This window comes from Mytilus californianus, unplaced genomic scaffold (assembly GCF_021869535.1).
Source record: "Mytilus californianus isolate M0D057914Y unplaced genomic scaffold, xbMytCali1.0.p SCAF_3, whole genome shotgun sequence".
NCBI classification, from domain to species: domain Eukaryota; kingdom Metazoa; phylum Mollusca; class Bivalvia; order Mytilida; family Mytilidae; genus Mytilus; species Mytilus californianus.
Window position 1 is genome coordinate 77952930 of NW_026262679.1, and position 23162 is coordinate 77976091.

Genomic DNA, 23162 nt, shown 5'->3' on the forward strand with positions numbered 1-23162 from the left:
AAATCTGTCCCACTACTGATCACATCAAATCTAAATCTGTCCCATTACTGATCACATCAAATCTAAATCTGTCCCACTACTGATCACATCAAATCTAAATCTTTCCCACTACTGATCACATCAAATCTAAATCTGTCCCACTACTGATCACATCAAATCTAAATCTGTCCCACTACTGATCACATAAACTCTAAATCTGTCCCATTACTGATCACATACATGTAAAACACTAAATCTGTCCCACTACTGATCACATAATCACTTAAATAACCAGGAATATCAATGTGATGTCTAAAAACATCAATGAGACATCAACTAAAGAACCCCCTCTCATTAGCTTGCTTATACATGTACTGTCTTCTTCACATGGAAATAAAGTTCTCTTGACCTTAATTAATTCAGGAATAGAGCCATGCCATGTAAATGGTAATAAAGGAATACTTAAATCAAGCATTATCAGGCAAAGTGCCTACAAAGAAAATTAACTATCAAAACAGATGATTCTGCTTGACTGACATTTTTAAAGTGATGCAAAACAATTACAGATTTTCAGATGACACTAATTGTTATAAAAAAGTTTAATGCTGTAACATTAATGAAATATTAGGAAATTTCCATTAACAAATGAATATGAAACCTACTGACTTATTGAAGGATGAAATAGATGAGAAAAAATATTTATGATTGGAAGATGTTCAGAATTAGGCCAAACAAACAAACAGCAAAAAACATCCATTGGTTGACAATATAAATCATAAATAAAAATTAAAATTAAAGTACCGGTAAAATGTTAGGCCAAATTAGGCCATTATCACACCGTCCTTTTAAATTGTGTGAAAACCAACTCATCTTACCCTCAGTACTAATACTTGTGCTTCTGTCTTGATATCAGTCATTAAACTACCCAGACTGTTTACTAGTACACTGGAATACTGCTGTAAATACAGATATTGATACTGCCATAAATATAATAATCACTTGTACCCCTCAATCATAACAAATATATTATATTTAAAACTTCTCCCACAAAAAATTATCAGGTTCTTAAGGGCTGTTCCATAAATACATACATGGGACCTGTGAGGAAGGCAATTTGAAATCTGATCTTTTTTTTTGGGGGAGGGGGGGGGAAGGGGGGAGGGTGCCTACTCTGGGTACCATATACATTTTATTGGAACACCCCATAGCTACTTTTAAGAGCTCAGAGAAGGAGGATATGTTTTAATACAAAATCAATTAATTTATCGACCCAATCTCTTTATGTATATCATTATTTGGTATTACTTTATTTCATGAAATTTGATACAATAAAATGCTTCGCTGAGCGCAGCTTGATATGACCGCAGAGGTCCAACCCTGAACAGTTGGGGCGAAAATGGAAACAATATTCGCACTTGATACAGGTCTGAATTTGAATTGTAATTAAATATTTGACACATAATAGGTTTCTGACACCGAATAACTGTAGTCAAAGAACTTAGAATTGGTTATATGATTTGAATTTATATTCAATTTTTTGCTTTTGTGAAATACACTATGCTGTTCATATCGACCCCACCCCCCCCCCCCCCCCCCCCCCCCAAAAAAAAAAAAAAAATTGTTAGAGAGGTAATCCAACATTGTACAACATTGTACAATTTTGTTTTTTGATTACCTCCCTTACACTGCTTTTAAATTGTCCATTAACCAGGAAACCCTTGTTTTTTCCCCTTTTTTGCCCCTAATTCCTAAACGGTTTGAGCCATAACCCCTCAAAGCCAATCCTAACCATCCCTTTGTGGTATGGAAACTTGTGGTATAATTTCAGAGAGATCCATACACTTAAACACAGGTTATTGTCTGGAAGTTACAAAAATGCTTATTTTTTGCACCTTTTTGGCCCCTAATTCCTTAACTGTTGGTACCATAACCCCAAAATCAATCCCAACCTTCCTTTTGTGGTATTGAACCTTATGGTAAAATTTCATAGAGATCCTTTCACTTAAACTAAAGTTATTGTGCGAAAACCAATGTGTCTTCGGACAACGACGACGACGACGCCAACGTCATACCAATGTACGAATTTTTGCTGTCGTATAAAAACAGCACAACACATGTTTTTTGACTAGAATTAGGGTACTAGGTATCAGAAATTTTCAGAGTTTAATTAAAATAAGTAAGCATATTAACAGTAAGGCAAATCATAAGGCTGTGAGAATGAATATTTAGAGCAAGTCAGAGTTGTATCAGGGTTTCTTGTATTTAAAGTAAGGCAAAGTTGTACAATTGTAGGGAATAGTAATAAATGGAAGGCCAATTTGTCCTTTTGCAAGACACTGTATTTGGAATGTGGCAATTTTGTTTAACTGTGAGTCCTATATTGTTTATGGAGTGGTTTCACTATAACTTCCCTTTTTCAGGAAGATAGTTAGTTGTATTACAATAAGCTCAGGTATTTAAAGTAAGGCAAATTTGTCTCCCTGCATGACCTCACATTTTGAGTGTATTCAAGTAATTTTACTGTAAGTTCTAGTATTTGGATTGAGGCCTCCAAAGGCCAAGATGTTTCACTGTATGAAGGCAAAGCTGAACCACTGCAAAATTTTGTGTTTGAAGTAAGGTCTTCCAAAGCCAAGCTGTATCAATACTTATACTGGTGTTTGGAGGCCTATTGAGTTAAAGTTTTTTCTGTAAAATCTAGTGTTTGGAGTGAGACGTATTGAATCCCACTTCTTATGATATGAATCTTAAGTTTGCAGTGAAGGATGTTGATGCCAAATTGTTTCACTGCAAATTCTGGCATTTAAGAGTTTACAAGTTGTATGAGGACTTGTATTTAGAATAAAATTTTAACTGATTAATAACATATTTATATTGTAATTTTAATAAGAAAATATTTTATAATCTACCTTTAAAACATTAACATTTTCTTTTCACTGAGTATTTAAAACCTATATCAAGCATTAGATTAAATGAAAAGGTTGTATAAGATAAGACATTTTAATAACAACACATCTTTGTAGGCTGGGAAAATTGCATAAGCTATAGATTATTTAGTTTAATAGCAATAACTGTTGAACGTATCAGATAATCAACAGCTTGTATAAATATTTCTGCAGACTAGCTTTTTCCAAAAATTTAATTGAATATTTATCTAAATTCCAAACTTTATAGTTCACCAAATGCATTTAACTGAATTACAAATTGAAATATTAGATAAAAGTACAACTGTTTAAATTGATTAAAACAAATGTTATCAAACTGAACTACCCTTGATTGTATATACCTAGATGACTTCAAACTGTGAGCTACTGCTCACTAATGATAACCCAGCTTTAATTATTCCATACCCTGGCAGGTTGATAAGCAATGGATGTGACCCCACACCATAGGATATATCAGTTCAATTTCAAATTACAAGAAGAAATGAGACAAAAATTTCATACATTGACATTATGTTTAAAAATATATAAAAACTGTAAATTCAGAAATTGTTGCGATGTTTTTATTAATGCTAATAATTCGACTGAATGAGTATCGCAATAATAAGAATTTGCATTCTTATATCTGATACGTGTAACTGTATGAAGATTTTCCTGAAATCGCAATAATTAATCTTGCATTTTAGTCCATTGCACAAAATTCGCAATAATAAATGCAGGCAATAATTTCTGAATTTACAGTATTATGTTAATAGGAAGTTGATGAACTATGAATGTGAAAATGCAATCACACAGTATAACATGCTAACAAAAAGCTTGCTACAATATTTCATTAAGATACGATTTGTTGTTTCTGAGAAAAATACAACTAAGTTTCAAGGACGGACAGAAACATGGGACAGACAATGAAAAACCATAATACCCACTTTTCAGAAGAGGCTGTATAATAACATACCTGCATAAACTCAACAGGACATAACAGGATGTAATCTTCTATAACTTTTAGACACATCCGTAAATTTTCTGTTCCAAGTTCTGTAAAAAATAGTTTAATGGTAAAAGGGAGATAATAATATTAATTTGCAGTTATTGACCTATATTATCCCACTTGATTCAATTTGTAAAAATATAAACATACACATTCTTTTTATTGTTTCCCTACTTGATGTGTTTATGACACGGAACTTGTAAAGATCTAAAACTTTATATATTTTTAAGAAGAATAATTAATCAATTTCTAAGATAGTTAATACGCTTCATATTTTCTCCTCAACAACATACATTTCACCATTGAAAAATCAAAAGCTGAAGATATGACGGTACTACTAAAAGTTGATTGTTACAGAACAATAATATTATAACAGCATTCCTCAACTAATTCATATTGAAGCTGTTCTTTACAGGATAGTTATTTATGAGACTGCTACAAAACATTATCTTGACTTACAAGTGTATATTGTCTCCAAATCTTTAGGGGATCTGACAAAGTATAGATTTATGTTTGTTTTGTGGACATTTTAAAATGTACAATAAAACCTCTGTATTATTTGGAGTTTGACATATTGTATTAAAGACTTCTGTCTATTGTTGAAGACTGAATTTTGCCCTCTAAATGTCTTGTAGTTATTTTTGTCATTGGGTTGCTGCCTCATAAATGTATACCCCATCTCCCTTTGTTCATAGTTACTGGTAGTAAGTGAGCTTTAAATGATGAGAAAAAGAACTCTCATCTCACAGAAGGATTAAGACAGTCCCTGTTATTGATGTAATCAGTTCTGTTCATAAATTTTACTTTTCATTTCTGTAAATTTTGCTCTAGTATATCAAAACCACCATTTGTGCTAGCTCAGACAGCAAGAGGTCATTAATATGACCTCCACGATCAAACCAAAGAGTTTTTTCTGTTAAACATGTTGCATTTAGGTGTAAGAGCAAAGACTGGCCTTCTCAAAGTCAAAATACTGTATCAGGGTAAGGGCACATGTCTTCATGTAAGCTGTTACCCTGTTAACCAGAATGTTAAAACCCTAGCTCAGTGTGTCAGTCTTGTACAAAGCAGGGTTTTTATGTACTTCACATTTACATGTTCTAGTCCTGATTATGTAGTTTAACTTGAAATTGGACATTAAACAGCCATCAAACATAACCACAATCATCTTGCATATCCATACCTAATAAACCAGTCATATTTGAAAACAGCTGTAGCATATGGTCTGTAGAAACTGATGTATTCTGTAGAGTGACATGCCATAATTCTACGCCATCTTCTACAAGATATATATACTGGTCTTGTGTCACGTCAGTAGACATTTGTATCACAGGCAGCAGGAAATTAAACATACATGAACAACTGGTACCAAATCCCTGAAATTAATAGTTTGAATCTCAAAATATTTATATCAAAGGTTTATACATTAAAATGGAAGGCAAAATAGGAATAACTTTACCATTATTTGTTATAAATTATTAACGCCTAGAAATCTACATTGTCATCTAAGGGGGAAAACACCATTATTCATTTAATTTAAATTCATAAAAAATATATTTCCAGGTCAAAATGAATAGTATATTAGCAATTATGTCTGAATTTAATAAAACAGACAAAAACTGCTGAAAATGTTTCAGTGTCATGGTAATATCATGTCCAACTCTGATCCAATATGGTATGATATACAAAATAGATGAGTTTCATATTTTCTCAACAAGATTCAATATTAAACCATTCTTATTGTTCATTTCATAACATTATACATAATACATATACTTTTAACTAACTTATTTTCGTGCATACTTTATTTAGCATTAAGTTCTTTCTAGCCAACTTTACAGCCATTTATTTTTCGCGATCTTCTCAATTTCTTTGTATATTTATTTATTTAGGTAAGATCCAAATTTCACATATTCACGACAATTAAAATTGCGTTATTTTTCTAATCGCTAAAATTGCAAATATAAATCGCTTGCAAAAATTAGTTGGTTTACAATATCAATATTTTGTTTACAGACTTACTTGTACAAGATGAATGAGTGTAGTAAGTATAGCACATCGTAACATATTATGTTCGGCTGACTCTTGCCACAAAGCTGGTAGATAGTGGATCAATGCTGTGGCATATTGTTGTATCTTTGGTCCAACTCTCTCAATCACAAATGATATCACATGTAAAACTTGCATCTGGAAATACATTCAATTCTAATCTCAAGAAAGAACATATGAATGGATACCCCATATCCTTTGTTTTTCTATTATATGGTAAGAGTATTAAGTTTATGTTTACATACGGCCAAAATTGTATATAATTGTCACACTTAAGACTTGAGAAAACTGACCTCATTATTGAGATGCTTATTATTTTACTTTCAATATTTTTCCACAAAATTTTCTTATATTGTCTTCATGTTGATATTTATACATAAAAGTAAGGACAAAAAAAATAATATACAAATTTTTGCCTAATTTTCATAGATCCTTTTTTTTCTTTCGTGGGGAGTTGAGTATCACCCGATATCTTGAAAAGCATTATCAAAATAAAGCTCAAGCTAAAAATGCAAAAATGAAAATGAGAAGTGTTTTTTGTTTTTTTTTTCACTTAAAAAAAAAAGTTAACAAAAAAATATTTCAAAAGGTTATCTGAAATAAGAAAGAAGAATGGTTCTAATACATATATTTATTGAAATGAAATAAAAGATTTTTTCATATTACACATACTTACTTTTGTATCACATTCTCTAACCTCTTGTAGTAGTTGAAACAACAAGGAGAACAAGGTTTCCAAAAACTGAAAAAAAGGTTGGTTAGGCATTTACAGAAATGTCATGACAATGAAATTTGGTCTTCTAATAAACTCTCTGTCTTCTTTAGAATATTGTTTTTATTTAGAACTGTAACATATAGTACTGAGCCAGTATCATAAAGATGTATTAATGTGGTCAACCATTAGAGAATAGTAACATTAACATCATAATTAAACTTTGATATATATGAGAACAAGCAATCCACTCATTGTCTATAAGAAAAATAAACACCCTGATAGGAGAGGTTGACAAAATATTTTTGTATTTGTTTCTTCTACGCAAGGCTTTTTTCTTTTCATAATCTATGTCTATATTGACTACTTTTTTTATATCTAAAGCTTGTATATTATCTGCATTATTTATTTAGGGATGTGAAAGGTTATGTAATGTAAAAATACTGCAAATTTTTAATGTCATTTATATTAAATCACACTTACTGGTAAAAATTGATCCACACTAAATTCAAAATCATCCACTGGTAATACTGTTAAGGAATATTATATAAAAAGAGAGATCAAAACATGATCAATTTTCCATCGTTCATCAATAATGACAAACAAATACTAATGAAATTATACTAAATTTTGGAAAATGGGTGAAAATTCATTGTTTTGTATTTTACTTTGTGTTCATTGTAAATAAGAAAAAACGTGTACACCTATCATATTAAGCTAAAAGCTATAAATAAGTGTCTAGATGGGGTTTACAGAATAATAGAGAATAATGGGTTAATACTACAGAAAAATGACCCAAAACAATAAAGATTAGAGAAAAATAGGCCAAAAAATAAAGAATAGATAATAATGGAGCGCTAAAATATAAAGAACAGAGAATAATGGACAAAGTTTATAAAGAATAGAGAAAAATGGCTTAAAAAATTAAAGAATACAGAATTGAAAGACCCCATACAGACCCTCATAAATCATTCTATTGGGATTTTTGAAAAGGATATCAGTTTTCAGTGTCTGAGCAGCCTCTAATCTCACAACCAAATCCTCCTCTTTTGCCAGGAGAGGTATCAAAGCTTGGTACAAATTAGGTCTCAGGTTTTGTGACATCTTAACTCCTACCCACTGTCCACACAACCATATCACACGTCTTCTAATTATTCTGTAACTGTAAAATAAGTGGTAATTTATGATTATAAAGTTTTCACTGGTTCTCCATCTTTTTTATTTCTTATTGATTAACCTATACATCTTATTGTTATTTGTCTGCCATTACATGCCATCGCAAACATTCTTGTAAAATTTTAATGTCATAAGAGAAAATGTGTGACGCATCAATGAAAAGTGATTGTATGACATCAATGTTCAAATGTCGCAAAGATTCCTAGTCAATGACAAAGATTCCCAAAATGCTATAAAGTCTATTGAACGTGAACCTAGCACATTTAATCTAACTTTCCTTGTTTTTAAGGTGAACCATTATCTTTTGGTATATATTACAAATAGATATTTATATTCTTTTTACTATATCTACAGAACATACATAGTGTTGTGTGTTTTCCGAGGACTCATGGTAAAATAAGGACGCCCCAGTTTCCAAAAATGCTTTATACTATTCACTTAGGAGTGTAATGTCTTAGGTATATCTTCCCCATGGCTTCCAAAACGGTCATATATTCCGGACTTGACCGAAATTTATATAAAAAGTCCGGCTGCTCTCAGCCTCAAACGGTCAAATATCATAGGTTTGCCACTTTTTGTTATTCAAGGCATTTTTATAAAACGGTCATTTCACTTTTTTTACCAACTATCGATCGGTAAAAATGTCCGTTTGGGCATTATAGTTTATAATTGTGGCAATCTATTTCACAAAGATATTTCGGTCATATTTGGGTTTAATTAAACAGATGCAGCATATTTCATACTTTGAAGTGTCTCAGTTAGTCTAATCCTCTGGGTACACAAATGCACGGCTTTGTACATCAATAAAAAGTAGAAAAAAAAATTTGTTCTTTTATTTAAAAAACAAGAAGCTGTCAAACAATTATCCCTTCAATAAGTAATATTGAAGCCATAAATCATTCACTGATTACAGGTCATTATCTTTGATGAGAGACCTTAGCTTGTCTTATAAAGGTGATCAGGTAAACGAGGTCAAACATGTAAGCGTGTATGGAACAACATCCTACTTAATTAGGCTTTGTAGATATTATTGTAAATGACCATTCAGTTTTAAAAAAATTTCCTTAGATTTTAAAATAATTCTTCAAATAAGAATATTTATAAATGAATTCGAATATGTATGAAATTCATTATTATATTTAAAAACACTGTACATCGTGTTAAATACTGGGGTACGCTAAAGGGTATTCAAAGTTATTTTCTTACATTTCAGCGGGTTACATCTAATTAATTTAGTCTTAAAGATTGAAATTATAATAAATACGTTAATAAATATGATTTGATGAAAAATTTGAAAAGGTTTTAAACGAATAATCGTCAGAACCACGTTGTTTGAACTAGTACACTTGTGCGCATGTGTCTATTGTCCGCTGGTGGGAAATTTAATTATGCATCCTAATTCTTCAATAATGCTAAAATTATCATTGATTCCTTTATCTAACGTTCATTTCGAGTATTTTCTTACATGGATATTATGTATCCGTCTCTGATCCGTGATTTACCATTGTCAAGTCAACATCCGGCATTAGGAAAATGTGATTTTAAAAACAAAAGTAAAGCTTTTGACAGCGTTATTTTGCACAAATAAAGAGTCTAAAGCGGAATTAGTACGCTGATGTTGCACACTTCGAATGCTGCACTTTCAATTTAACACTTTACGTCAGAACATCGAATTTATATCAAAGTAAAGTTTAACATCGTTTTAATGTCAATCATTGGTTATATCATATATGATGGCCAACTGATTATCATAGTTGCCTAATTTTCTAAGTCTAAAGGGATTTAAAATCGGGATAAGATATGAAATGTCCGGCTGGCTCAACAAAATTTTGGAAGCCTTGATCTTCCCTTAATCTTTTTATCTTCTTTCATGTTAAAAACTTATGTTTGAATTATAATACAACCCTTACTTGACAGTATATTCTCCTGTGAACCAGAAAATGTCTTAAGTGTACTTAACACTTTATATTTTTGGCGAGTCTAAAGCACTTTTCTGGATTTACCTTCATCACACCAAAAAAAATGAAATCTGAGGATGTATAAATAATTGAATAAGTTATGAGCTATATGACCAAAAGGGACTTTAAAAGAATAGCCAAATTCTTTTAAGGTCAAATTTGCCTGAGAGAGGTTTAACCTAAATTTCTCAATAATTAATAATTTCATCAAAGGAAAATTTAAAAGTATGCAAAAAATCATGTCAGTATCGAAGCACTCATTACATAAATGTAAAACAGATTGAAATTCATATTTGATACAAGTAAATATGATGAGAGTATGTAGTACAAAGCCTAGACGAAGTAGATATACTTACTTTACATGTCTATTTTGTACTTCAGACAACAGATGACTTGTAAACCAATCATCAAAGTTTATATCATCAAACAAGTCAAAGGCCGACAGTCCTACAGCATTATACACTGATAACAGAACATTGACAAAAATCAAAAGTGACAGTATAAACTCATTATAATAATACACAAATTAGAGTGATTCTACAGTATCTTAAGGTTCATTATATATTTAATTTAATTATAACTTACACTAGGGTAATGCTCTATAGAACTAAAGTTAAAAAACACAAACTTAATTTTTTTTTTGCAGCCTCTGAAGCATGAACAAATAGGTATTTTGACCAGCATAACCCTACCATAACCAGTTAGATTGTTAAAGATGTCTGATTTTTTTTCACTTATTGTGGATTCTTTAATTTCCTTGAGTACCAATTTTGATGGATTAAGGAAAACATGCATTTTTCGTGGATATTTGATTTTGTGTTATTTTTTCTATAGAAAATTTGTAATTCATTAAATATCTAAATTTGTGAGTTCCCTGTACCCAAGAAATCCATGCCAATATCACACAAAAACAATGAAACCCCATTATATCATTTCTTACATACCTGCATCTTTTCTTAGGACAGCCATTATGTCATTTGGATCACTGGTCAGTTGTATTTGGTGTACCATTTCTATCAATACTGGTGATAACGACATTCTATTTTCTTTAAATAATGCCAAAAACAAAGTCTCTGTACAGGGCTGCAATAAAGAAAAAAGATATCCAGGATGAAAACAAGTCTGTTCTCTTAAAAAAATTGGAGAAAGCAAAGATACACAACAAGGCAAAAATAAAAACATAAGTGAAGTAAAAAAAACAACATGTTTAATACATCATCATTTATTTCAAATCCTAAGTGCAATACCTTATTCCTATTTCATACCTGATCATTTTTCACATATGGTAACACATGGGAACATATCTAATCACCAGAAAGTTTATCACCAACCCAGCTCGTCAAATAACCTAAGATTTTAGTAATGGTCCATTTTCATCAATATTCTAGATCAATAAGACTATACATGTCTTAAATACTTTATTTTCCTCTGAAATACTGCCTAATTTGTTCTTCATGGAGGATAAAATATTCAATAAACTTTATAACAGCCGGCAAAAAAGTATTTCCATAGAAAAATATTAATAACCCTAAGAGACAATACACAGATAAATATTTGGAGCTTAAAATACAACTAATAGTCATAGAAAACTCCCTAATGTGTACTAAACTGGTTAACGCTTCGTTTTGATCATTTAAACATTACAGAGCATTCATGCAAACAATCAGATATGAAGCTTTAAGTAAAATGATGTAAAAAGTAAGGAAGACAACTCTATTTTATCTATAGGTAGTATCGTAAACATCTCTCTAACTGTATCAGTAATTTAACATCATTAAAATTCCCCATTACCTTCTGAACGGCAAATCAGGTAAATAACAAAAATACAGGAAAGAGGTTTGAAAAAGAGAGACAACAAGTGAAACTGCAAGCTACTGCTCACTGATGATACCCCCAGCCCAAATACTTGACCGTAAACAGGAAGTTGTTGAGTGATGAATCTGAAAACGCATCACACGGTATAGCTGACTTCTATAAACCCTGAAACCAAATTTCAGAAATCCTTGTAGTGTAGTTCCTGAGGAAAATGTGATGAAAATTTTCAACTTGGCTTTCATGTGTAAAATGATACAAGTGTTCCATAAACAGGAAGTTGTTGAGTGATGAATCTGAAAACGCATCAAACGGTATAGCTGACTTATATAAACCCTGAAACCAAATTTCAGAAATCCTTGTAATGTAGTTCCTGAGAAAGATGCGAGGAAAAATATTCATGGGACAGAATGACTGATGGATGGATGGAAGGATGTACTGACAGATGGATGGATGGACTGACGGACGGATGGACAGACAGAGGTAAAACAGTATACCCCCCTTTTTTTAAAGCAGGGTAAAAATAAATACCAAACGATTATTCAAACTCATAAGTCGAAAACGAACTGACAATGCCATGGCTAAAACATGAAAAACAATCAAAAGACAAACAACAGTATTTAAAACTCAACATAGAAAACTAAAGACTGACTAACATGAACCCCACCAAAAAATTAGGGCGATCTCAGATTCTCAAAAATGGTAAGCAGACCCCTCAGAACATTTCCTTCAAAATGCTACCTTGTAATCATGTGACTAAACATTTAGGCAATGATTTGATTAATATTTTTAAAAACAATGAATATTCAAATAATTTTTGAATGGGTTATTAAGTAGAAATGGGAACCCGAATAAATTTTATACAGCTAGATAATTATTGTTATTAAGTAAAAATCAGAGAAAAAAGATTATTTTTTTGAATATTTTCAATGAATACATGTAATATGTTTTAAAATTGGGGGGAAAACAAGTGTATGAATACTCAAAATTCATCTTTAAAATGATTGTGCTATGAATGGATTTTTTTACTCAATATAGGTCATGACAAGTTTTTTTTACAGTTGTTGTGTGACTGTTCTCATGATTTAAATTTACAACAATAAATAAGTGTCATGAATATTTCAGTAAAAACTAACAATTAATTTTAGACAGCTGCTGTTGAGTTGTGAATTTCAGTTAATTTTTGCAGATTAAGACATTGTCGTGTTGTTACATTACTGTCCCAGTTCAGGGAAAGGTTTGTTTGCCCACAATCATAGTTAACCAAAACCCCTACTCTAGGAGCTAGTGCTGCCTATTATTCTAGGTTTTTTTATTGGATTCTATTGGATTATATAAGACCATTATTATGCATTTGCATTTTTTTACATTGGTTTACCCAATCATTTTGGAGTAAACATTGTGCTATGGGACTTTATAAGAGACACTATGGTAACCTGTAGATCTTATAGTCCTTTGGTCTTTGGTGGACAGTTTGTCTCATTGGTAATCATACCAGATTTGTTAATTGTTAACTGTTCTAGAATAATCTGGAATGTTTATGTTTTTAGTTTTACCTTTATTGAATATCTATAAGAATCTCCTATTTCTTCTTGACCTGTAATTAAAAAAAAAATAATTCCATATGTTTCAAATTTAATCATAGACTTCTAAATTCTGATAGAAATTTTATAGGCATATAATTGACCAAGCAGACTGATATCTGAGTAAAACTATAAAATAAATTCAATACTGAGTATAGCATATGTTAAATACTTAGTCTTTCTTAATTCTATGTAGACCTTTGTTACATGACAATTACGGTCATCAGATCTGAAATACTTACAAAATTCTTCTGGATCTGTATCCCAAGTATTCAGATCTTCAGAGGACAATAAAAAATACTGTGACACTAATCTTCGACATATTTCTGACAAGGTAGAGAATGTGAAAAATTCTGTTTTGATTTTACATGCTTCTTGTCTCATAGGTTCTGTTAAATCTGAAATATAGTAATATCTTTTAATATTTAAGAATATATGAAATTATAACATCTAAACTTATTACAAAAAATTATGTACCAAGTGCTCTTTAACATCATTTAATGTCATGACTTTTTACAACTACAATACCTAAAAGTATTTCAATTTATTAAACACATCATAAGTAAAACTTCATAAGATTGGGTCAAGAAGTTCTTTTATCCAACAGAAATCAACAAAAAATTAGCCCTTCTACATGTTCTGGGCAAAGGAAAAAAGAAGAAAAAAGCTGTTTCCAACTCATACTTACCTGATGAGTTCCGTAATGGTTTGTACATATCACACAATACTATAGACTTCATCAAATTAAAACAATTCACTGTAAACTTCTCAAATAACAGACCTACAATATAAAACAAATCGAAATGAATTAGATACAAATTATTTTTAGTTATGAAAAATCATCAAAGCTTTCTAAAAAAAAATAGTAAGCCTATAGAGAAGGTTTGTTTGTTATAACTTTTAAACATTCTTGCTATCTGATGAAATAATATTTTTTAGTGACAGAACAATATATATGTGGGTATATAGTTTTATTTCTTAGTTCCAAGTAAGTGGTCATCCTGTTGGTAGCTGGACAGTGCAGGTGGTTTTTTATTGTGTGTTTTACTTTTATGACATATGGTCTATATAGGCAAAGTGAGGTTATGACATATGGTCTATATAGGCAAAGTGAAGTTATGACATATGGTCTATATAGGCAAAGTGAGGTTATGACATATGGTCTATATAGGCAAAGTGAGGTTAGTACCGGTACACACTTCAAAATATTCATAGTTGTTGTCTTTGTTTGTACATTCATTTTGTGCAGGAGTCGGATAATTGGTAGCTAGTGTGGTATGTATGCTGTGCTGTCATATATTTTTGGTAATTCTTCAGGGCTATTCCATTTAAATGTATGTGGGAGGGTAGGAAGGGACTTTCAAAATATCCCTACAACCAAGAACCATTTTTTAGATAATTTTGCATAATGATAATAGACGCATACTGAAATTAAAATCAAACAAAGTTTAATTTTGGACCCTTTGGACCTTAATGTAGACCAATTTGAAAACTGGACCCAAAATTAAAAATCTAAATACACGGTTAGATTCGGCATAACAAATAAATAAATGTGGTCAAAGATTTTACAAATCTAATGCGCCATACTGTGCAATTAAAGATTACTTCTTGAAATTTTTCAATATTTGAAATTTGAAAAAAAATAATATTTGAAGAATAATTCTTTTTAATTTCTGAAATCTGAAATGAGAAAAAATTGACCCCCCACAATTTCTTTTTACCCCCCCCCCCCCTTTTTTTCCCCCAAAAAATTCTTTCCCTCAAGATATGGTCATAATCTCAATTCAAATTTCCAATGGAGTTTGCAACCATAATTACCCATTTAAATTTACCATAGTGCTAACTTAATCTATTTTATAATAGAATTTAAAATATGGTGTCAAATCTTTCATATGGATTTTTTTGTAAAAAAAAAAGATGCAGCATTTGCAGATATTTTTACTGGTCTTCCTTTATAAATATGCATTTCTTTAAACATTACGTAAAAGCAGTGTAAGGGAAGTAACCAAAACGTTGTATTTGGATTACCTCCCTTACACTGTTTTAAATTATCTTAATTGTTCATTAACCATTACTTTATACATAATTTAAAAGCAGTGTAAGGGAGGTAATTCAAATGATGTATTTGATTTATCTCCCTTACACTGCTTTAAATTATGTTTTGTACTAAAGTATTTGTCCACTAACCAGGACAACCTTGTTTTTCCCCCTTTTTTGCCCCTAATTCCTAAATGGTTTGAGCCATAACCCCCCAAAGCAAATCCTAACCATCCCTTTGTGGTATGGAAACTTGTGGTAAAATTTCAAAGAGATCCATTCACTTAAACTAAAGTTAGAGTGCGAAAACCAATGTGTCTTCGGACAACGACGACGCCAACGTCATACCAATATACGACCGCAAAAATACACATACGTATAAAAATTACTTGATATTTAGAAGAAAATAAAAATTTGCAATTTTGCCATCTATAAAGGGGCATAACTCTAGAACGGTTAAAGTGATGCCACCAAAGTTCAAACTTGATCTGTGTTTTGTGGTAATAAGCATTGTGTATAAGTTTCATAACATTTGGTTGAGGCAAACTTAAGTTAGAGAACGGAAACTAAAAATTTTGCAATTTTTCCATTTATAAAGGGGCATAACTCTAGAACAGTTAAAGTGACGCCACCAAAATTCAAATTTGATCTGTGTTTTGTGGTAATAAGCATTGTGTATAAGTTTCATAAAATGTGGTTGAGGCAAACTTAATTTAGAGAACGTAAACTAAAAATTTTGCAATTTTTCCATTTATTAAGGGGCATAACTCTAGAACAGTTAAAGTGACACCACCAATATTCAAACTTGATCTGTGTTTTGTAGTAATAAGCATTGTGTATAAGTTTCATAACATTTGGTGGAGGCAAACTCAAGTTAGAGAACAGAAACCAATTTTGGGAAGTATGGACGGACTTACGTACAGACGGACAAGGGAAAAACTTAATGCCCCCACTGCTAAGGCAGGGGCATAAAAAGACCCATTACCCACCTTCAATAATTAAACTTCCCTTCCTACCCTCCCACATACATTTTAATGGAATAGCCCTCATATGAGTTATTTCTTAAAATCTTCATGAATTCATGACTTTCCTGATCCCTTAACACCTTTTTAAGGCTGTTCCATTTAACATACATCAGCTGTTATTATCATTTGCTGTCTGTGATATCTGTTTTTTATTTATTGTTTTAGCATAAATCTGTCCTTTGGACAGTTTGAAATTGTTGATGGCATTCCGATATCAAATTTTGGATGGGTATCGAAAAGACTACTCAAATGAAAATGTACATGAATTGTTTGATATCCAATTTTCAGAATTTCATCGCTTAGTACAATGCATTGACTATCAAAAATCTTTTTTTTTTAAATCCTTGAATTTCATATTGGGAAGGGCAATTAATGCTATATAATATAAAACTTCTGATATATGATCATGTGTACTGGTGTGCAGTAACAAATCAAATTACTATCTACCTCATCAATTAGTAAATACAAACCTACATAATACATTGACTTTAGAGGAGAATAGAAAACAAACTAGGAAACAATCTATTTGCTTACCTTTCTCTGTCTGTGAGAAGTTATAAGCTACTGTTAATTCTAATGATGGTCTTATCAATGGTATAAATGTAACAGGATGCATATCAACCAAATCTAACAACTGAAAGTAAATTATGTATTGTTAAATATCAATATTGTTATTAATTATGTCTTTTTCCTTACTGTTGCTGCAGACTGAAAATAAGAAGCAACTATTTCTCTTCAAGTTCACAACCTTAATTCAAAATAGAATTACATTGCTTTTACAATTATGTGAGGATTCTGGTTTTTTTTAAATTAATCTATTAAGCTAGGATGCAATTGAATATAACTCTTGAAAAATTGAAAAAAGGATACGCTTTTTCTGCAGAAAAGTTTCTATATGAAAATAGGAGATGTGATCAATATGACTGTCAATGAGACAACTATCCATAAAGACCAAAGAACAGAGATGTGTGTATATGATTAATACATACTATATTTCTAGAATGCTTGTCAACAATTTGTCAGTTTAAGGTGTTACATAACACTACAGGGAGATAACTCTGTAAAAATCAGCTGAACGTTTTAATCACGTTCTATTGTTAAGGAAATATTAAGCTTCTCAATGATCAAAATTAGTGTTTGTCAAACTGCTATATATCCAATGAAATTTTTTCCGATAAAGTGTGTGGTTCAAGTTTTTTGAAATTTTAATATTTATGTCACAGGGTCAAAGTAAATATTTTGTCAACATTTTTATGAAAATTAAACGAGCAAAATTAGTTCTAGTCAAGGTGTTTGGTACCACCTTTAACTCTTAACACTAAATATGTTTGCAGGCTTAAAACCAATAATATATCAAGTTCTACAGGTGTAAAAAGCACTAAGTATCAAACATAAACAACTTAAAAGATAAGGCTACATTCTTTTGTGTATATACATAGCTGCTAGAAATGTTTGTGACCTAATATCTTATGTTTCTATATCAACAAGAAAATCAGACCCTATACAAAATATGACAAAATAAATACTGACAATAAGACCTTGATTTGAATACACATGTATAAATTGTCTATTTTCAGCATTAATTCCTATTCCATATAAACAAACATGGGACCCAAGGAAGGCAACTTGAATTTGCCCATAGGAATGAATGTGATATATTCATATGCAATTAAAATATATGCAGATCTCTACAATTGCTTGTATGGGTGGTTCCTTAATTTTCAAGTACCTTCCCTATACAAAAACAAGCATTCTGTGAGTATTGCATGGCAATACAATTACATAGTCCCCTACTGGTTAAAAATTCATTGTATTGGAACAAAATTCTAACTTGATCTATAACTTGTCATGGTGTAAACTATATAACAAATATCAAGTCAATATCTTCAAGCATGACGAAAAAAAGTGTTGAAAACTGATTATTTAAGTGAATTTTCTAAGTCCAAGGACCATAACTCTGCACAAAATCATCAGACCGGAACAAAATCCGAACTTGATCTGTAACTTGTCATGATAAAACTATATACCAATTATCAAATCAATATCTTCAAAATGACAACAAAAAAAAGTGCAGAAAACTGATTATTTCAGTGAATTTTCTAAGTCAAAGGACCATAACTCTAACCAAAATCATCAGACCGGAACAAAATTCGAACTTGATCTGTAACTTGTCATGATAAAACAATTCACTAAATATCAAATCAATATCATCAAGCATGAAGAAAATAAATGGGGAATGTGTCCATGGGACACAGATGATGCCCCCGCTTGCATATCATTTAAAGTTATAATGGGACATAACTGAAGAACGGTAAAAGTGATGCTACCCAAATTTGTTATTAATCTGAGTTTTGTAGAAATAAGTATTGTGTATAAGTTTCATAACATTTGGTTGAGGCAAACTTATTCATAAGTTAGAGAAGGGAAACGAAAAATTCAGCAATTTTTCCATTGTAAAGGGGCATAACTCTAGAACAGTAAGAGTGACACCACTAAAAATCAAACTTGATCTGTATTTTGTGGTAATAAGCATTGTGTATAAGTTTCATAATATTTGGTTGAGGCTAACTTAAGTAAGAGAATGGAAACCAAAAATTCAGCAAGTTTTCCATTTGTAAAGGGGCATAACTCTAGAACGTTTAAAGTGACACCACCAAAAATCAAACTTGATCTGTGTTTTGTAGTAATAAGCATTGTGTATAAGTTTCATAACATTTGGTTGAAGCAAACTTAAGTTAGAGAACAGAAACAAAAAATTCAGCAATTTTTCCATTTGTAAAGGGGCATAACTTTAGAACAGTTAAAGTGACACAACCAAAATTCAAACTTGATCTGTATTTTGTGGTAATAAGTATTGTGTATAAGTTTCATATCATTTGGTTGAGAACAGAAACCAACTTTGGGACGTACCGACGGAAAAGGGTAAAACTTAATGGCCCCTCCGCTACGGCGGGGGCATAAAAAGTGTGAAAAACTTATTTGCCGGGCTGACGGATAGACAGACAGATAGACAGACAGACAGACAGACAGATGGAGTGCAAACCTAAAGTCCCCTACGACTTCGTCGGTAGGGGACTAATAAGAAGATGTGGTATGATTGTCAATGAGACAACTTCCAACCAGGGATCAAAGGATGTAGGAGTAAGCAATTATAGGTCACTGTACAGCCTTCAACAATGAGCAAAACCCTTACCCATTACAACTTTAAAATGCCCCAAAATGACAAATGAAAACAATTTAAATGAGGAAAATTACGATCTGATTTATGTACAAAACAATAAACAAAAAACATGTATGTATTTATTGATGGAACAGCTCTAAAAAAAATCTATGGAAATGTAAAGGATATTTTAAAACATCAGAGTAACTTACCACTTTTGTCATAAGGATGATCATTTTTTCACATTTTTCTATCACCTGGTGATTGCCCCACATACTTTGTCCTGTAAAATAAACAGGTATAAAGATACTTAGCTGAAGTAAATAAATGTTTTTCTTCCCTATTCTGTTAGTATAATATATATTTCAAATGTTTTACTGCTGTTGAAAAAGTAACAAGGAATTTCATTGTGTAATTAGTATCAAAATCAGTGTATCCTATTGAACTGTAAATCTAATATGCTAGTATACAGTCATAATGTATTGCTGAAATATCTATTGACTGATTTTCAATGCTAAATTGTACAATAAGCATGGGGTACCATGATGCTACTTTTTTAATATTATAAATCTCCATTAAAATCTAAAAAAAACTCACTACAATCCAACATTTGCTTAAACCTTGTAAATATTTGCTTGAGGAAAATATTAACATCTGCATTTTCTCCAGGTTCTTTGAATCCAAATGCTGTCTGCTTCCTTAAAACTGAAAAGAAATTGTTTGAAATAAATATATTTTTGTTATCTGAAGGGTTTAGATTATAATGTTAACTAGATGTTAAAAATGACCACAGAGGGCCTCATTTACGGTAAGTATTAGGAAACAAGAAAATTGTGATAGTTTATTCAATAAAACATAGATACAGAAGGTAGAAATTTTCTGATACAGCACTTATTCATCCACAAACTGAAACTGTCCTTTAAAGGGATTTTTCTAGGTCTGTTTGATTTAATATTATAGGTTACAAATATATGTTAATCATCGTGTTTACATGTACCTGTATAAGTATGAGTTTTTGTGGATCGAATCAGTCAATCAAATGGTTTACCCTTGTTTCACTTTCAATGTTGATATTCTTTCCTTTTCATAACTGAACACGTGTAAATCATACGTAACCCAACTCTAGCTAAATAAGGGGTTAAATTAAAGGTCACATGAATACGGATTCAATGAGGTCGAATTATTCACTTGCAAGTGAATAATTCATCAGCGATCATCAATGATGTTTCTTTCCTTATTTGACAATATTGAACCAAACTGGCTGATAAAAGCGCATTATTATTTCACTATTTTACTTTCATTAAAGATTGAACCAAAAAAAATCATATTTTAGTATTTTTTTATATCTAGTAGCTAATGGCCTTTTAAGTTAGAAAGTTGAAATAATTTTTGTATAGTTAAGTTGAAATAAGTTTTGGATCATGACTTTCAAAGTCTGTTTTCCTTCCTTGTACTGGACACACCTTTTGGTACATGTAGTTGGGAAAAATCATGACAAATTTCATTGCTGAACTCAAAGGGGTTTATAAGTAACAGATCAGAAATGGGAGTTTTGTACATATGTACAGGGGTGGCAAAGTTAAATTAAGTTTTCGACTATGACTTTCACTGTAGGGTTTTCTTTTTGTATGAGACCCACCTTCTAGAAATTGGAATAATCATGTCACGTTTCATTACCAAACTCCACATGCAAGTGGTTTAGAGAGCAGAAACAATATTTGTACTAATGCACTGTCGAACTAAGGTTTGACTTTGGTTTTCAGTGTACGATTTTTTTTCTTGTATGCAGCAAACCTTCTAGAAGACATGAATAATCAAGTCAAGTTTCATTATCCAGCTCCATGGGGTTTGAAATTTAGAGAGTGGATACTTTTTTTGAAAACATAGTGCCCAATACTATCATTATAAAAATAAGGAGATGTGGTCTGATTGCCAATGAGACAACTCTCCACCAAAGTTCAAATGAAGTAGAATTTCAGCAATTATAGGCAACCATACTTCCTTCATAATGAGAAAAACCCATAACCTATAGTCGGCTATAAAAGGCCCTGACATGAAAAATATGAAACGATTCAATTGAGAAAACTAACGGCCTAATTCATAACAAAACAATTTATGAAAAACAAATACAACAGACATGAACCAACGACAACCAATGAACTACATGCTCCATATATATACCTGTCAACCTGTCTCATTTATATATACCTGTCAACCTGTCTCATTTACATATACCCCACATCTCATTGTATTACATATATGGGTCAATATCCCTAATGTGCCTCAAACTGAGGAACACGAAAGTACAAATTTAGTGTGTAAACAAAAAATCTCTGTGTAGTGATATTGGACAAGTTTCAATTCATAATGAGGGACTGTGTTTAACCATTTATGCTGATTTGGAGAGCAGAGGACCATAGAATAAAGATGTAAAAACTATGGAATTATTAAATGTATGCAAAGAACTAAATTTTCAAAGAACTTACTGTGTGAAAAAAGGAATTTTTTACCTTGAGAAGCAGCATCACAAAAGGATTTTTCGGGGGTGTGCTAAATTATGGAAAAACGAATTTCACTTCGTACCCTGAAATCTAACCACATATTTGAAAATGTCTCAGCTTCGAAACAAGCCATGATACATATTCAAGTTTACGATATGAGTAGAGGAATTGAAGAAAAGGCTACCATTAAGGCCTACCTCAAATGGATTGCGCATCTGTACACATACGAGTTATAATGTTTATGAAGAATTTATAGACTTACTTCTTAATGCCAGTATACTTTTATCTAAAGAATTGCTAGAGTTGTTGCTCTGTTTTAGGGCTAATTGTCCAAACTGATCCAGAGTAGATGTCCAAAGACCAAGAATAAAACTAAACACATCATTGGTTAACTGAAAAATTACAAAAAAATTATTCGCAAGGCCATTTATAAAGTCTAGTTTATTTTCTGATATTCCGAATGAATTTTTAATCAAGTATATTAATTAAAATCCTAAAGACAAAGTTAGACCAAAATCATCTGAGACATGCATGAAGATTTTGAAAATACATAATTTCAGGCATGCATTTGTCAGAATGGCTGAAAATTAATAGAAGAGTGCAATAACAAAATGTATTTACATGTTCTGATCTATTTTAAATATGATTAAGTGAATTTTAATAGTTCCCCTTTCTAAATGATCAAATCATATGTTACATTTAATGTCAGTCAATATCTATATAATCTATAACTTTAAGCAGCTGACACAAAACATACAAATACAATCGTGCTAAACACTTTTAAGTCTCAATTCAAAATATTGATTTTTTTTTAGTTGAAGGTAAATCTTGTCATAAATACATGTAGCTTGTTTAAAATGATAGATATAAGTGATTAGAAATAAATTTGCATTTAAATCTTATAAGAATAAGAAAAGTAAATAACAATATAATAAATAAATAAAATAACATCTTTTAAAATGTTTTAATATAACATATATTATTGAATAAATGGTAATCTTCATCCATATAATACAGAAGACAATAATTTTAAAACGATTCTTCATCCCTGTTTACTAATACAACTAATCAATAAATGAGGTACATGTATTGAAATTATAGAGTCATATCATACTAAACTTCTTGATTGATAAATATTACATCTGTGTAAGTAACAAATAGTTATATTACATATTACAGATATAGTAGCTGTCATTTGTATTTTATGTATTGTGATCTTTTATACATGTAATATCAAAAA

At 31.0% G+C, this 23162-nt stretch overlaps 1 protein-coding gene across 1 annotated transcript in view; it reads right to left on the bottom strand.

The window, feature by feature from the left end:
• The window catches only part of LOC127735112 (importin-11-like), a 45344-nt gene that overhangs the window by 14104 nt on the left and 8078 nt on the right, over nucleotides 1-23162 (bottom strand). Inside the window, exons 5-20 of the mRNA XM_052245199.1 lie at nucleotides 22185-22314; nucleotides 20019-20126; nucleotides 19634-19704; nucleotides 16796-16895; nucleotides 13888-13980; nucleotides 13442-13597; nucleotides 13173-13213; nucleotides 10749-10887; nucleotides 10161-10266; nucleotides 7669-7832; nucleotides 7154-7194; nucleotides 6635-6700; nucleotides 5932-6096; nucleotides 5093-5285; nucleotides 3877-3956; nucleotides 855-935 (exon numbers count right to left, since the gene is read on the bottom strand). Coding sequence (XP_052101159.1) covers nucleotides 855-935; nucleotides 3877-3956; nucleotides 5093-5285; nucleotides 5932-6096; nucleotides 6635-6700; nucleotides 7154-7194; nucleotides 7669-7832; nucleotides 10161-10266; nucleotides 10749-10887; nucleotides 13173-13213; nucleotides 13442-13597; nucleotides 13888-13980; nucleotides 16796-16895; nucleotides 19634-19704; nucleotides 20019-20126; nucleotides 22185-22314 — 1734 coding nt within the window. The remainder of the gene's footprint in view (nucleotides 1-854; nucleotides 936-3876; nucleotides 3957-5092; nucleotides 5286-5931; nucleotides 6097-6634; nucleotides 6701-7153; nucleotides 7195-7668; nucleotides 7833-10160; nucleotides 10267-10748; nucleotides 10888-13172; nucleotides 13214-13441; nucleotides 13598-13887; nucleotides 13981-16795; nucleotides 16896-19633; nucleotides 19705-20018; nucleotides 20127-22184; nucleotides 22315-23162) is intronic.